Raw genomic sequence first — 17,314 nt, 5'->3', positions numbered from 1 at the left:
GGGTCTGTATGACCCACATTCCGTTGGGTCTTTGTCTTTCTTAGGTATCAGCGAGATTGAGGCCTGTGCTAACGTGGGCGGCAGTGTGCCCCTAGCTAGCGAGTCTGTGAACATCTCCCGCAGGTGCGGGGACAGCGCTGTCGCAAATGTTTTGTAGAAGTCCGCCGGGAATCCGTCCGGTCCCGGCGCCTTCCCCGTCTGCATGGAGCTAATGCTGTCCATGAACTCTCCCAGTCCTAGTGGTGCTTCCAGGTCCCGTTTCCTGCCCTCTCCCACGACTGGTATCTCCAGTCCTTCAAGGAACCGGTTCATCCCAGCCTTCCCCGTTGGGGGCTCTGAGGTGTACAGCTCTTGGTAGAAGGCCTTGAAGGTTTTGTTAATCCTCTCTGGTTCTGTTTCCAACGTGCCTCCGGTACCCCTGATTTGCGCAATTTCTCTTGTGGCTGCCTGCTTTCTCAGCTGGTGTGCCAACAGGCGGCTGGCTTTGTCTCCATGTTCGTACAGGGTCCCGCGCGCCTGGCGGAGTTGGTGTACTGCTTTCCTGGTGGAGAGCAGGTCAAAGTTCCTTTGTAGTTCTTTTCTCTCCGCCAGGAGCTCTACGGTCGGGGCCTCGGATTATTTACGGTCTACCTCCAGTATGGAGTTGACCAGCTTCTGCCCAGCCACCCTTTCCTCCCTATCTCTTTGCGCTTTGAAGGCAATGATTTCCCCTCTTAGTACGGCCTTAAGCGCTTCCCAGAACGTGGAGGATGATACACCCCCGTTTTGGTTGTTCTCCGTGTACTCTGCTATGGCCCGCGCTATCCTTTCGCTGAAGGCCTTGTCAGCTAGTAAGGCACCGTCCAACCTCCATGTGGGGCACAATTGCGGAGTATTCCACTTTGTCTATCCCTGGAAGCACCGTTTTCCCCACCACAAAGAAGTCAATTCTGGTGAACACGTTGTGTACTGGGGAGAAGAAGGAGAATTCTTTCTCCCCCGGGTGGGCAAACCTCCAGGGGTCCACAGCTCCCATCTGCTCCATAAAGTGACTGAGTTCCCTTGCCATGTTTGAGGTTTTCCCCGTTTTGGGGTTTGATCTGTCCGTCTTTGGGTCCTGTACACAGTTGAAGTCCCCCCCCCCAATGATTAATCGATGCGTCGCTATGTCCGGGATTTCTGCCATGGTCTTTTTGATGAAGCTCGTGTCGTTCCAGTTGGGCGCGTACACATTGACTAGGACTACCGGCGCCCCATCCAGGTCCCCGCTGACCATGACATACCGCCCCCCCTGGGTCTGTAACCGTCTTTGTCGCCCTAAACATTGTCCTCTTACCGATCAGTATCGCCACCCCCCTGGCCCTTGTCCCATAGCAGGAATGGTAGGTTTGTCCCACCCAGCCCTTTCTTACCCGCAGTTGGTCCTGCTCCCTCAGATGCATCTCTTGGAGGAAGACTATGTCGGCCCTCATGTTTCTGAGGTGGGTGAGGACTGTAGATCTCTTCACTGGGCCGTTAAGTCCCCTTACGTTCCAGGTGATTATCCTGGTGGGGGGCTTCTGCCCCCTCGTTCCTGTGGGATTAACCATGTTTGTCTGGTGGACGAGCCCCTGCCCTCCGGGGTTTCTCTTTGTTAGGGGGCCGTTCAGGATGGCCGCTACCACTGCTCTCCCCATGCGGTCAGGTCTCTGCGCTCCGAGGTTTCCCCTTGTCCTGGGGGCACCCGCCATGGCCGTCCACTGTGTGTCCGCCACACGGGTAGTCCCCTGCACTCTGGGGCGCCCCTTTGCCCACAGACCGTACTGGGTGGGTGCTTGCAGCGGTTCCTTGTTCCGAGCCCTTCGTTGTGGTACTTTGTAGCCCTGTTCCTTTTTTGGCCTCTTTTGTCCCTTTGTCCCTACCTTTCCCCTCCCTGGTCTCTCCCTCCCTGTGTGCCCCCCCCCTGGTCTCTCCCTCTACCCTCCTCCCCTGTATACCCCTCCTTTGCTCCTCTATACCCTATTCCTGTCCCCGTTTGCTCTCCCGACTTTGGTGGGTGATCTCCCCCCTCCCCTGCCTGGCGCCGTCCCCCCTGTTGGGGGTGCGCTGCGGCCCTGCTTTGTTGCGTGCCCCCGGCGCTAGCTTTCCTGCTAGTACGGTGGCTCCCTTCTCGGAGGTTGTTGTCTCGCTTCTCCTCTACCTGGCCTCTACGGTTTTCTGCCCGCTCTTCCCCCATCCTACCCATTGGCATGCCGTTGCTCCTTGCCAGGGGCCCCTCGTCCCTACCTCCCCTGCTGTTCTTCCAGCCCGTGCTCCTCGACGAACCTATTCACCTCAGCAGGGGCTGTAAAGAAATATTCCTTGTTTTGGTATGTGACCCAGAGTTTCGCTGGGTAGAGCATACCAAAACGCACTTTGCTCCTGTAGAGAGCTGCTTTCGCTCTGTTAAACTCAGCCCGTTTCTTAGATATATCCACTCCAAGATCTTCATAAATTCGGATGGTGTGCCCTTCCCATTTGCAGGCTCTATTTTCCTTGGCCCAGCGCAGGATTGTCTCCCTATCCCGGTACCGGTGCAGTTTGGCTATGACTGCTCTCGGTTGTTCCCCTGCCTTGGGCTTCGGGCGCAGCGACCGATGTGCTCTGTCCAAATCCGGTGGGGTGGGGAAAGCTTTCCTCCCCACTAAGTTGCCCAGCATTGCAGCCACGTATGCTGTGGGGTTTTTACCCTCGGTCCCCTCTGGCAGGCCCACTATCCTAACATTTTGCCTTCTCGAGCTGTTTTCCTGGTCATCTCCCCTGCCCTTCAGGCTCCCCTGTGTTGCGCCCAGTCTCGCCACTTCCCTCTCCAGGGCCATGACCCGGTCGCTCATGTCGGTCGCTGCTTTCTCCAGCTCCTTAATGGTTGCCTCATGGGCTTCCAGTTTCCCCCCTTGAGCTTCCAGTTTCTTCCCTTGGGCATCCACTTTCTCCTCCAATCTGGTCAGAGCCTGCTGCACCCCTGACATGGCCCTGGCCACTGCTGCCTGTGCTGCAGCCTCTCCTTCCGCTTTCACCTCTGCCTTGATTGCCTGCAGCTGCTCCCTCACCACCTCAGTAAAGACTTCCTTCCAATTCCAGCCCCCCTCTAGCCCCGGGGGAGAGGGTACCTGTCTGTCCGGCTCTTTTTGATGCGGCGATACATCCGTCCCGCCGCTTCGTGTGCTAATCTGCTCGCCTGAGCTGGTTTGCCCTTTGTCCCGTCTGCTTATGGTGCCCCCTTTCCCTTGGCTCCCTTCTGGCGTTTTTTTCTCCCCCTTCCCTTTCATCTTTTCTTCTCCCCTTGTTTTTCTTTTCCCCCTTTTTTCCGTGCCCTATTTTTATTTTATTTATTTGTTTATTAATTATTTTCTCCCCCCCCCTTTTATGCAACTCCTCTCAGGTGGGCTTACTTTGATGGGAGTGGGTGTAGAAAGAGAGAAAATAATATATATATCCCTCCCCCTTTCTCTTTAACAGTTTTCTTTTTAAAATAAAAGTCCTCTTCTTTTTTTTCCCCCCCACTTTCCCCCTTCCTCCCTCACGTAGGTGAGGGAGAGAGAGAGAGGATTTTGTCCAGTCCTTTGTACTTGCCACGTGGTGGTCGCTGCCGGTTTGGGGGGGGGGGGGTGTGGAGACTCCGCTCCGGGCCTTGGGGGGGGGGGGGGAGACGCCCCTCCGCTCCTGCCCTGTTTGGGGGGGGAGACGCCGCTCCGCTCCGGGCCTGTTGGGGTGGGGGGGGAGACGCCGCTCTGCTCCGCTGCGCTCTGCTCTGGGCCTGTTGGGGGGGGGGGAGACGCCGCTCCGCTCCCCTCCGGGCCTGTTGGGGGGGGGGGGGAGATGCCGCTCCGCTCCGGGCCTGTTGGGGGGGGGGGGGGGAGACGCCGCTCCGCTTCGGGCCTGTTGGGGGGGGGTGTAGTCTCCGCTCCGGGCCTGGGGGGGGGGTGGGGGTGTAGTCGTCGCTCCGCTCCGGGCCTTGGGGGGGGGGGGGGTGTAGACGCCACTCTGCTCCGGGCCCGGGGGGGGGGGGTGCAGTCGCTGCTCCGCTCCGCTCCGGGCCTGGGGGGGGGGGGTGTAGACGCTGCTCCGCTCCGGGCCTGGGGGGGGTGTGGACCTGCCGCTGCTGGGCCTCTCCTGCCTTCACCGCTTGAGCCTCTCCTGCCTCCCTACCTCTCCTGCTGCCGCCGCTGCCGAAGATCCTCCGATGACCGGTTTGTTGGGGGGGGGGTTGGTGCGCGTCCTTTTCCTTCCCTTCCCTGTTCGCCGCCGCTACGGGAGCCCCTCTCCTTGCGACCGCTCCGCTTGCTGACCGGAAGTCCAGTCACCCGGTGGAATTCTATAAGGCGTTTGCGATGGACCTGGCATCGCAACTCTTGGCGGTGTTTAATGAGGCACTGGAGAAGAGGGAGCTGCCGGAGACATTGACACAGGCAACAATCACATTGATACCAAACAAGGATGGACCCGTTGGAATGTGGGTCATATAGGCCCATATCGCTTTTAAATATGGATGCAAAAGTACTGGCTAAGTTGGTGGTGGGAAGGGTGGAAGGTTGTGTCCCGGGGTGGTTGCGCAGGACCAAACAGGTTTCTTAAAGGGCAGGCAGCTTTCTAGTAATATAAGGAGGTTGTTAAACGTGATCATGACCCTGTCGAGAGCCCAGATACCGGAGGTAGTGGCATCCATGGACGCGGAGAAGACATTCGACCGGGTGGAGTGCCGGTAACTGTTTTAGGTCCTGAGAAGGTTCGGATTTGGCTGAGATTTGTGGCATGTGTGCACCTGTTCTACGTGGCACCGATTGCGAGTGTGCGAACCAATGCTTTGGGTTCATAGAACTTTGAGTTGCATCGGGGAACAAGGCAGGGATGCCCGCTGTCACCACTGTTGTTTGCTCTAGGGATAGAGCATCTGCCAATGGCTCTCAGCGGATCGACAGAGTGGAAAGGAATTACGAGGGAATGAAAGGAGAATCAGGTGTCGCTATGCATGGATGTCCTTTGTTTTGGACCTGCTAGAGAGCATGGAGAGGATCATGGGCCTGTTGGGAAAGTTAGGGGCGTTCTCATGATACAAGTTAAATGTAGGGAAAAATGAAGTGTTGCCGATGAACGAATTGGGTCGGCGAGCCAATCTCGGGGGAGGGGGGGGGGGGGGGGGGGGGGGGGGATGCCATTTAAGGTGGCCAGACACAGATTTAGAAACTTTGGGATTCTGGTAGCGAAGGAATGGGTGATGCTAGATAAATGGTATCTAACAAAGCTGGCGGAGGAGGTTAGGGAGTGGAGGGACACACTGCACTTGACTCGGGCAGGGAGGGTCAAAGTGGTGAAGATGGATATTCTGCCGAAGTTCCTGTTCATATTCCAGACACTCACTATCTTCATACCGAAGGCCTTCTTTTGAAAACAGTACATGATTATCTCGGAATTTTTATGGGCAGGGTAGGTGCCAAGGGTTAAGAGGACCCTGTTACAGAGACGGAGGTAGAAGGGAGGGTTGGCATTGCCAAACCTGCTACATTAAAACTGGGCAACGAACGTGGAGAAAGTGAGACGGTGGTGGGAAGGAGAAGGGGTAGAATGGGTTAGCATGGAGAAAGAATCCTGTAGAGTGTCCAGATTGAGGGCTAAGGTGACGGCTGCATTGCCAATAGCACCAAGGAAATACGCCAAAAGCCAGGTGGTGCAGTCCACAGTAAAGGTCTGGAACCAGCTGAGGAGGCATTTCAGGATAGAAAGGATGTTGGTGCTGGTGCCGCTGTGCGAAAACCACGGTTTTGAGCCATGGGGATAGATGGTATGTAGTGGAGAGAAGTGGGGCTGGTTAAGGTGAGGGATCTGTAACCGGAAGAAGGGATTTGCCAGTGTGGAGGACCTGAAAGAGAAGGTAGAGTTTCCGAGAGAAAGTGAGTTTAGGCGCCTGCAGGTAAGGGATTTTGCATGGAAGGCCTGGAAAGAGTTCCCCAGGTTGCCGAGGTACATTCTGTTGGAGCGATTGCTGCTTCTGGATGTAGAAGGCGAGGGCAGGATCAGGGACACATACAGGTGGCTAGGAGAGCAGGGAGGTAAGCATGTGGTGAGAATTCAGGAGAAGTGGGAGGGGAGATTAATTGGGGAGTATGGAGTGAGGCGCTACGAAGGGTAAATGCGACCTCCTCGTGCACAGGGATGATTTTGGATAGAAGGAGTGGGTTCTTCCAGGGGGTGGCAGATGAGTGTGTGAAGTGTGGGTGGGGACCAGCAAATCACGCTCACATGTTCCAGGGCTGTGAAACGTTGAAGAGATTCTGGGCGGGGGTGTCTGTGTTGCAAACAAGGATAGCGGGGGAGAAGGTTGAGCCGGATCCTTTGGTGGTGATATTTGGGATGTCGGAGAAGCCAGAGCTGATGGAGGGGGGTGAAAAAGGGAATAAAATTGTACAAACTGTATAGTTGTGCGTTGGGGAGTTTTGTTCCCCGAATTGTTTATGTTTTGTAACCTTTTGTATAAGATTCGAATACAATACATTAAAAAAAAGAAAAGTCAAAAGTTAAGTATGGACATTAGTGAATGTAAATGGATGAATGTTTGTGAATGAGTGAGTGGGCAACACGGTAGCTTCACAGCTCCAGGGTCCCAGGTTTGATTCCCGGCTTGGGTCACTGTCTGTACGGCATCTGTACGTTCTCCCTGTGTCTGCGTGGGTTTCCTCTGGGTGCTCCAGTTTTCTCCCACAGTCCAAATATGTGCAGGTTAGGTGGATTGGCTATGCTAAATTGCCCTTAGTTCCAAAAAGGTTAGGTGGGGTTACCGGGTTACGGGGATAGGTCACAAGTGTGGGCTTACGTGGGGTGCTCTTTCCAAGGGCTGGTGCAGTCTCGAAGGTCCGAATGGCCTGCTACTGCACTGTAAATTCTATAATTCTATGATTGTAGTCTGGGTAGCTGTGATAAGTGGGTAGAGTCGCATGTGGGTGAGGTGGTAGTTGTGTGGTAGGGGGGTAGTCGGGTCTCGTGGGGGTAGTCGGGTGGCAAGGGGGGTCAGTCAGGAAGTTGAGTGGAGGTTGGGGAGGTCAGGGTAGGTGTGGGTGGGGAGGGATGTGCCAGTGCCTCAATTATTCAGGAATTAGACTAGGATTTTTCCAATGTTTCCCAGGTCCTGTTTAGGTATGGAGCCGTCTGAAATCTCCGACTCCGAGTTAGAGACAGACATTCATAGAGGTCCCAGGGATCAGGGGAAGTGGAAACTTCTCTGGAAATTCCCACAGAGGTGAGCATGCCAGAACCTTTGCAGGGTCTTGACGCATATCTTGGGTCATATTTCTTGTATCCAATGACCTGTGCATCGGACGATTTGGGCTATTATCTTCATATTTGAAAAGATACACCCAATTAACTTAATGTGACAATCAAGGTGTTTATTGTAACCAATGAAGAGTCTGCACTAAATTGGTCTCTGGGATAAGGGAATTGTCCTATGATGAGAGGCTGAGTAAATTGGGCTTTTATTCTCTGGAGTTTGGTAGAATTAGAGGCGATCTCATTGAAACCTACAAAATTATGAAGGGGCGTGACAGGGTAACCACTAAGAGATTGTTTCCGCTGGTAGGGGAGTCTAAAACGCAGGAGGCACAGCCTCAGGATAAGGGTTTGATCATTTAGCACTGAAATGAGGATAACTTTTTTTACTCAAAGGATTGTGAATCTTTGGAATTCTCTACCCTAGAGGGTTGTGGATGTTCGCCATTGAATATAATTAAGGCTGGGATAGACAGAACTTTGTTCTCTCAGGGAATTAAGGGATATGGGGAGTGGGTGAGAATATGGAGTTGAAGCCTAAGGTCAGCCATGACAGTATTGAAAGGTGGAGCAGGGACAACAGGCCACATGGTTACACATGCTCCTAATTCTTCTGTTCTTGTGTGCAAAAGCAGGTTTTAAAACACAAAATCTCTCTTCCTGAGTTTCTGGACTTCGCGGCAACAATGTTACCTGTGCTCACTCCAGAAACAATACTGTATAACTGGCCTGTAGATTTCTTAGAACAATTTACTGGAGCCTCTGTCTACTAGTTCAGGATTTTAAAATTGTATTCTGAAAATGCTATGAAAATTCAGTGAACTAAATGCAATTTGTTTTGCAAATAGGTTGCAGTCTGTTGTTGATCTCTGAATAAATCACAACCTGGGACTATTTCAGTACTACCATATTTATCATTCAGTAATGGACTGTGAAGTTGCACCAGAGCCACAATTTGAATCCTGCCAAACAAAACCAGTGCATCACCATTTACAGGTCAGTAACCACTGGTTAACATTTTAGGTACAGATGTCCCTCATTTAAAGCACTACTTAATAGCACGTTTTGGTTTTAGCACAGTCGGTAAATTAGGGATGTTCCCTAATAGTACTGTTGCTTTTTTATTTTAGCATGGTTACTGAATTGTCACCTCCCTCCCCATCCTACCCACTCACTGACATTGCCACTCACTATTTCCTTCACCAACACAGCAGAGGGAAATGGTAAAAGGGATGGTTGGCGAGCAAGAAAGATGATAAGTGTGAGGGTTGGGCAGGGAGAGAGGCGAACTGGAAAGTTGGGGAGGGAAGCAAGAGGTGATGAGGGAAGCAAGAGGAAGCAAGAAGTAGAAGTGGCGAGCTGGAGGAGTAAAGTAGTGAGCAGGAGGAAAAGAGTTAACACTAAGTTTATCAAGAATTAGAACGTTATTTACGGGCATTGTGAAGTGGTGGTAGTATTCCTAAATTTGGATCTGAAGTTCCAGGTTCAAATTCCACTCCAGGACTTGATGGCATGGAAGGTGTGTTCATAACGTGACAAACATTCTTCCAAATACCTGATGGTAAGAACAGGAGAGTTTCTTGGTCAGCTGTACTGCAGAAGGCAATGGCAAGCCACTGCAGTACTTTGCCAAGCATAATCACGGTTCAATCCAATAGAAGACCATGGATATCCACACACTGGGAATGGTACCAGAGCAGTTAGTCAGAGGATTTTTGGGCCAGTTATTTTCAAGGCAGCCATTAGGTTTTTTAATGTAAAAATGACAGATTACGAACACAATCCACCCTCATTATATATTTTCTTCAAGGAAAGTGCATTTCTTTTAGCTAATTTTAATGTGGCATGCTGTTTTTAAGAATACATGAGGAGTGCTAAATGAGGGATAGTTGTACTGTACTGGAAAACCTTTTCTAATCTCAGCTAGACCATATGGAGTGCTTCCGAGGAGTGATCCTGATCGCTGTCAGAATGGTAAATTGTAACTCCAGTCAACATGAGATCCTCTTGGCAATGGCTTAGCAGTGTTTTACATTCCATAATAGACAAAGTCATAATTCACAGAACAAACTGACTTATTTTTTTTAAAATAATTTTTTTTCAAATTTTTCAACAACAAATTTTCTCCCAACAAAAAAATAAACAAGGTATAGAAATAAACAGAAAGAAGGACCCCCCCCCCCCCCCCCCCCCCCCCACCAATACAAAGCAATAAATTAATAACAATACAAAAAAGAAGAAAGTAGCAAACAAACAGTCGCAAAAACAAACCCCCTTTACAGACCCCAACCCCCCCTGGTTGCTGCTGAGATTTTTTTTTTTGAATAATTTTTATTCAAGCTTCCAACAACAAATTTTTATCACAACAGAGAAAAACAGTAATCCCTCCCCTCCAATACAAAAACAATAAATTAACAAGAAAAAGAAATAAGTGTAAAACCATGCGAACAAACCCCCATAACGAACCCGTAGCCCCCCCCCCCCCCCGGGTACCTTCCCCCAATTCCTGTCCATTTTCCCCTGATTGTTGGCCACCCGACTATTCTTCCTCTTGTTCGTTGACCACAAACAGGTCCCGGAACAATTGCATGAATGGCTCCCACGTTCTGTGGAAGCCGTCGTCTGACCCTCGGATGGCAAATTTGATTTTCTCCATTTGGAGAGATTCCAAGAGGTCGGACAGCCAGTCTGCAGGTCTGGGCGGTGCTGCTGACCGCTAGCCAAACAGGATTCTACGGCGGGCGATCAGGGAGGCAAAGGCAAGGGCGTCCTCCCTCCTCCCCAGGAATAGATCTGGCTGGTCTGAAACCCCGAAGACCGCCACTTTCGGGCATGGCTCCACCCTCACCCCCACCACTTTGGACATAGCCTCGAAGAAGGCTGTCCAGTACTCCACAAGTCTGGGGCAAGACCAGAACATGTGGGCATGGTTGGCCGGGCCTCTTTGGCACCGTTCACATCTGTCCTCCACCTCCGGGAAGAACCTACTCATACGGTTTCTTGTTAAGTGGGCTCTATGTACCACTTTTAGTTGCGTCAGGCTGAGCCTTGCGCACGTGGAGGTGGAGGTGACCCTATGCAGTGCTTCGCTCCAGAGTCCCCACCCTATCTCAATCCCCAGGTTATCCACCCATTTCATTCTTGTTGCGTCCAGTACGGTGTCGTCCCTTTCTACCAGTCCGTCATACAAGTCACTACAGTTCCCTTTCTCTAGGATACTTGCGTCCAGTAGGTCTTCCAGTAGTGTTTGTCGTGGCGGTTGTGGGTACGTCCTTGTCTCCTTTCGTAAGAAGTTTTTGAGCTGCAGGTACCGTAGCTCGTTCCCCCCGTCCAGGGAGACGATCACCTCTTGTGTTCTCTCCCCGGAGGGGGTCATTATCACGTTCAGCAGGCGCCTGATGTTCGAGGTAAGCTGTCTACCTTTGACGAAGCCCGTCTGGTCCTCTGTGACCACCTCAGGTACACAGTCTTCTAGCCTTTTGGCTAGGATTATGGCCAGTATTTTGGCGTCTGCGTTCAGCAGAGATATGGGTCTGTATGACCCACATTCCGTTGGATCTTTGTCTTTCTTAGGTATCAGCGAGATTGAGGCCTGTGCTAACGTGGGTGGCAGTGTGCCCCTAGCTAGCGAGTCTGTGAACATCTCCCGCAGGTGCGGTGCCAGCGCTGTCGCAAATTTTTTGTAGAAGTCCGCCGGGAATCCGTCCGGTCCTGGCGCCTTCCCCGTCTGCATGGAGCTAATGCTGTCCATGATCTCTCCCAGTGCTAGTGGTGCTTCCAGGTCCCGTTTCCTGCACTCTCCCACGACTGGTATGTCCAGTCCATCAAGGAACCGGTTCATCCCAGCCTTCCCCGTTGGGGGCTCTGAGGTGTACAGCTCTTGGTAGAAGGCCTTGAAGGTTTTGTTAATCCTCTCTGGTTCTGTTTCCAACGTGCCTCCGGTACCCCTGATTTGCGCAATTTCTCTGGTGGCTGCCTACTTTCTCAGCTGGTGTGCCAACAGGCAGCTGGCTTTGTCTCCGTGTTCGTACAGGGTCCCGTGCGCCTGGCGGAGTTGGTGCACTGCTTTCCTGGTGGAGAGCAGGTCAAAGTTCCTTTGTAGTTCTTTTCTCTCCGCCAGGAGCTCTACGGTCGGGGCCTCGGAGTATTTACGGTCTACCTCCAGTATGGAGTTGACCAGCTTCTGCCTAGCCACCCTTTCCTCCCTATCTCTTCGCGCTTTGAAGGCAATGATTTCCCCTCTTAGTACGGCCTTTAGCGCTTCCCAGAACGTGGAGGGTGAGACCTCCCCGTTTTGGTTGTTCTCCGTGTACTCTGCTATGGCCTGCGCAATCCTTTCGCTGAAGGCCTTGTCAGCTAGTAAGGCACCGTCCAACCTCCATGTGGGGCGCTGGGCCCTTCCCGTCTCTAGCCACACGTCCATGTAGAGTGGAGCGTGGTCTGATATCACAATTGCGGAGTATTCCACTTTGTCTATCCCTGGAAGCACCGTTTTCTCCACCACAAAGAAGTCAATTCTGGTGAACACGTTGTGTACTGGGGAGAAGAAGAAGAATTCTTTCTCCCCCGGATGGGCGAACCTCCAGGGGTCCACTGCTCCCATCTGCTCCATAAAGTGACTGAGTTCCCTTACCATGCTTGAGGTTTTCCCCGTTTTGGGGTTTGATCTGTCCGTCTTTGGATCCTGTACACAGTTGAAGTCTCCCCCCCCTATGATTAGTCGATGCGTCGCTATGTCCGGGATTTCTGCCATGGTCTTTTTGATGAAACTAGTGTCGTCCCAGTTGGGCGCGTACACATTGACTAGAACTACCGGTGCCCCATCGAGGGCCCCGCTGACCATGACATACCGCCCCCCCCCGGGTCTGTGACCGTCTTTGTCGCCCTAAACATTGTCCTCCTGCCGATCAGGATCGCCACCCCCCTGGCCCTTGTCCCATAGCAGGAATGGTAGGTTTGTCCCACCCAACCCTTTCTTACCTGCAGTTGGTCCTGCTCCCTCAGGTGTGTCTCTTGGAGGAAGACTATGTCGGCCCTCATGTTTCTGAGGTGGGTGAGGACTCTAGATCTCTTCACTGGGCTGTTAAGTCCCCTTGCGTTCCAGGTGATTATCCTGGTGGGGGGCTCCTGCCCCCTTGTTCCTGTGGGATTAACCATTTTTATCTGGTGGACACGCTCCTGCCCTCCGGGGTTTCCCTTTGTTAGGGGGCCGTCCAGGATGGCCGCTATCACTGCTCTCCCCATGCGGTCGGGTCTCTGCGCTCCGGGTTTCCCCCTTGTTGCGTTCCCTTGGGCAGTGGTTTGTTTTTTGCTCTGGGTGTTCCTGCTGGGGGGGGGGGGGCTGGCATTGCCCCCCCCCCCCCCCCCCCCCCCCGTCGACGTGTCGTTGCCCCTTGCCAGGGGCCCCTCGTCCTTACCCCTGCTGGTTGTTTTCCAGCCCGTGCTCCTCGATGAACCTATTCGCCTCAGCGGGAGCTGTAAAGAAATATTCCATGTTTTGGTATGTGACCGAGTTTCGCTGGGTACAGCATACCAAAACGCACTCTGCTCCTGTGGAGAGCTGCTTTCGCTCTGTTGAACTCAGCCCGTCTTCTCCAAGATCCTCATAGACTCGGATGGCGTGCCCTTCCCATTTGCAAGCTCTATTTTCCTTGGCCCAGCGCAGGATTGTCTCCCTATCCCGGTACCGGTGCAGTTTGGCTATGACTGCTCTCGGTTGTTCCCCTGCCTTGGGCTTCGGGCGCAGCAACCGATGTACTCTGTCCATTTCCGGTGGGATGGGGAAAGTGTTCCTCCCCACTAAGTTGCCCAGCATCGCAGCCACGTATGCTGTGGGGTTTCTACCCTCGATCCCCTCTGGCAGGCCCACTATCCTTACAGTTTGCCTTCTCGAGTGGTTTTCCTGGTCATCTACCCTGCCCTTCAGGCTCCCCTGTGTTGCACCCAGTCTCGCCACTTCCCTCTCCAGGGCCGTGACCCAGTCGCTCATGTCGGTCGCTACTTTCGGCAGCTCCTTAATGGTCGCCTCCTGGGCTTCCAGTTTCTCCCCTTGGGCTTCCAGTTTCACCTCCAATCTGGTCAGAGCTTGTTGCACCCCTGACATGGCCCTGGCCACTGCTGCCTGTACTGCGGCCTCTGCGTCCGCTTTCACCTCTGCCTTGATTGCCTGCAGCTGCTCCCTCAGCACCTCGGTAAAGGCTGCCTTCCAATTCCAGTCCCCCTCTAGCCCCGGGGGAGAGGGCACCTGTCTGTCCAGCTCTTTTTGATGCGGCAATACATCCGTCCCGCCGCTTCGTGCGCTGATTCGCTCGCCTGAGCTGGCTCGCCCATTGTCCCGTCTGCTTCTGGTGCCCCCTCTCCCTTGGCTCCCTCCTGCCGTTTTTTTATCCTCCTTCCCTTTCATCTTTTCTTCTCCCCTTGTTTTTTTTTTCCCCCCTTCTCCGCACCCTATTTTTATTTTGTTTTTTTTATTTTTTTATTTTTTTTGTCTCTTCCTTTTTTTAAAATCTTTTTTTTACCCCCCCTTCCCTTCTTTCCTTTACCACTTTATTTTATTTTATTAATTAATTAATTAATTAATTAATTAATTAATCCCCCCCCCCCCCCTTTTATGCAACTCCTCTCAGGTGGGCTTACTTTGGATGGGAGAGAGTGTAAAAAGAGAGAAAATAATATATATACCCCTCTTTCCCCCCCTCTCTTTAACAGTTTTCTTTAGGTTTTTTTATAAAAGTCCTTTTTTTTTCTTCCTTTCCCCACTCACCCAGGAGAGAGAGAGAGAGAGTGAGGCTTTGTGCAGTCCCTTTGGCCTTGCCTCGTGGTGGTCGCTGCCGGTTGGGTCGGTCATCGCTCCTCGGTCCCCGCTGCTCGGTCCCCACTGCTCCGTTCGGGCTCCCGCACTTCGCACCCCACGTGCTCCCGGTGGGGGTAGTTAGGTCGCTGGTCGCTGCCGCCGGCTGTGCCCCGCTTCGGTCCTGGCCGCTACCGCTCCTGGCCTGCGTTGGGGGGGGGGGGGGGTGGACCTGCTGCCGCCGCCGCCGAACCGCTCCTGCTGCTGCCGCCGAGGATACTCCGCCGACAGGTTTGTGGGGGGTGGGGGGGGGGGGGGGGGGGGTTGCGTCTTCCCTTCCCTGCTCTTTGCCACTGCGGAGAGAAAGGCCCCGGCTTCGTTACCCTGCGGGAGCCCCTCTCAGTGCGACCGCTCCGCTTGCCGACCGGAAGTCCAATGACAAACTGACTTATTGACTTCCTCGCCAATGGTTTGTGAGGGGTGCAAGATATGTAAAAAGGGCAAATAGATAAAAAGTTGAAATTTGTAGCTTGGTTTTAAATTAAGTTCTTACCCATTGGGCTAATTTTTAAAATGGATACAGGTGGATGTCTAATTTTTGTATTCATGGCAATTAATTCTCTTCAAAATTCTTTAAAATTTTCAAACAAATCTGTGACTTTTGGCATTATCTTCACTTGGTAACTTATAAATATGGTGATACTGGAGTTATTATTGTAGTATGCTGGACCCTCTCCTGTAATGCCAGAGTACCACTTTATTAACTTAAAAACTTTGACTCTGCCCTGTAAGAAGGAGAGTTCATATTATTTTTCTCTTATACTCTTTTGCATTTCCTGAAGTCAGTTTTGCTTTATAAACCTTCCCTCGCCAGATTCCTTCAGAGGTTTCTGCCTGTGGCAATCTATAATCGGCCAATGCACATGACAAAATGACCCTATTTTTGAGGAAATATTTTGCCGTTGCAAAGCGCTGCCTGTGATGGAGATTGGTAGCTCATGTTCTACCATCCATAGGATAGCATTTTGAAGCAGGCTCTGAAAATAAAATCCAATCTTTCTAAGTTACTTATCTCAATCACAAATTGTGAACTTGGAAAACTCATTTCTATACTGCTTTATTTGACCTGAGTGATGACGTTGATATTAAATACCCATTTATGTCCCCAGGTTTACTATAGTGAGATATTGTTCCCTGCCTATTGCAGTGCACCTTCACACACAATATTGATTTCACATCAACTCTTATACCCTGATAGAAACATTTCACCTTGTGCGAACTGATGGGACGCTTCTCAAGGAACCAAACAGAAACTTGAGATGAGGAAATTTTTTCTTACTCTGCCATTGATCGCCATCATGGGCTGGATTCTCCGTCCTGCCGTGCCAATTTTCAGCCTCGACCCACCGGCGGGATTCTCCGATACGCTAGTCAATGGGGTTTCCCATTGTGGGGCAGTCCCACGCCGTCGGGAAACCCCCGGGTGTCGGCAAAACGGAGAATTCCTTGTATGGTCAAATCACCTTTTAATTTTGATATTTGGAAATGAACAAACAGTTACTTCAGAGGGCTATTTTTAAAATTACCATCATGGCATGTGATAAGAATTAAAAATTGCAACATTTGTAATGCAATTTGTATTTCAGTATTCATTGGCTTGAGGTTTCACTGTTTATATATTATATATTGAACAATATGAATACTTGATTTTTTTTTTATTCCCTGAAAATTATAATCAATGAGAGCCAAGCTGGTCAATATTCAGAATTAATGAGCTGGTACTAATTAACTCGATGATTGATTCCCGTCCAATGCAATTCAGTATGTCTTTAAATATTAAAACATGACAAAATATTTGTTTCAGGACAGTAAAATAAAATTTTGATAAACTGCGTTATGTATATATTTATTAAATTATTTCCATTTCTTTGATTGGTCTGCATGGTAGCATAACTGTTAGCACTATGGTTTCACAGCGTCAGGGACCCAGGTTCGATTCCCGGCTTGAATCACTGTCTGTGCAGAGTCTGCACATTCGCCCTGTGCCTGCGTGGGTTTCCTCCGGGTGCTCCGGTTTCCTCCCACAAGTCCCAAAAGACGTGCTGTTAGGTAATTTGGGCATTCTGAATTCTCCCTCTGTGTACTCGAACACAGTCATTGCAGTGTTAATGTCAGCCTACTTGTGACAATAAAGATTATTATATATTTTTATGACACTATTTGGGAGAGGTCACATTGTAGTAAGTATTTGCAGCAGCCAACATGACAAAGAACACATTTTCAGAAATTGTTGTTTAAGTTCAGCCAAAGTATTACTTAATTGCTTCAGTAGTTAATTCTTTAAATTGCTGTGGGATGCAGTAGGTGTTTTCTAACTTTTGTTTTAATCTGATAGACTTTACCTCTTGACCACTCTGAGATTCAGCTTGAACTTGAAGAATGTAAGATTCGAGTTGTGAAAAATACATCAATACATAATAAACCAGTTTCTTTGTGGACAGAGGATGAAGTGTGCGAGTGGATTAGAAGCCAATATCCTGAACATGGTTCTATTTTTGTAGAAGCAATATCTGAACATGCTATCTCAGGTAAGAGTTTAGAATGAGCCACTCAGAAGTAATCTTTTTCTTCGCATAGTCCTGTTTCATGAGTGAGTGTTGCAAAAGATTTGTTTTGATTTAGGATGTTCTCTATTTCATCTCTGCTACCCCTAGGTTTCTAGGCATCATACTGCGAAGTATGCATTGAGAATGTGTAAATGTAAGGTTTTAAAATTTAAGACCTTATCTTGGATATTCTGTCATATCGTAGTGCTTCGCCATCCTGTAAGCAGCGCGGGCATCTTGTGCTCAGTACAGAGCAATGATCAGATTCACTTATTTTGATCAATAAAACTTATTTCCATTTTGGAATATAAAATAATGATGCACATTCAGTATATGGCTTACTTGACAAATAAAATAATTCCACCTGCACACTACTTTTGATTCTGACCACAGCTTTCTCTTAGAGCTTCCTATTGGTAGACCTGAATGTCATTATAAAGAACAACACAGCGTAGGAACAAGCCCTTCGGCCCTCCAAGCCTGTACCGGTCACGATACCATCACAATCATAAAGGAATTAAAAACCTCCCAAACCAAGTCTGATGTGTTTTGTAATTCCCACAACAAGCTCATCATTTATAGTCCATATGGAATTAAAACCACTTCTAACACTTGAGTGTTACTGACATCTACGGACATCCACCCCACCCCCAACACCCCA

The 17,314-nt window shown here is 50.6% G+C and overlaps 1 protein-coding gene across 8 annotated transcripts in view; it reads left to right on the top strand.

The window, feature by feature from the left end:
- LOC119967471 (sterile alpha motif domain-containing protein 12-like) overlaps positions 1-17,314 on the top strand; it is a 119,756-nt gene that overhangs the window by 26,334 nt on the left and 76,108 nt on the right. For all 8 annotated transcript variants that reach the window (XR_005460993.1, XM_038800040.1, XM_038800041.1 and 5 more), the window contains exons 2-3: positions 8,106-8,253; positions 16,443-16,635. Coding sequence is in view for 7 of the 8 variants with exons in the window: in XM_038800040.1 (XP_038655968.1) it covers positions 8,182-8,253; positions 16,443-16,635 (265 nt within the window). In the remaining variant the exon portion in view is untranslated. The remainder of the gene's footprint in view (positions 1-8,105; positions 8,254-16,442; positions 16,636-17,314) is intronic.

The sequence above is a fragment of the Scyliorhinus canicula genome, chromosome 6 (genome assembly GCF_902713615.1).
Source record: "Scyliorhinus canicula chromosome 6, sScyCan1.1, whole genome shotgun sequence".
Classification (NCBI taxonomy): Eukaryota; Metazoa; Chordata; class Chondrichthyes; order Carcharhiniformes; family Scyliorhinidae; genus Scyliorhinus; species Scyliorhinus canicula.
Note: the sequence above shows the minus strand (reverse complement) of the source record. Positions and strands in the feature narration are given on the sequence as shown.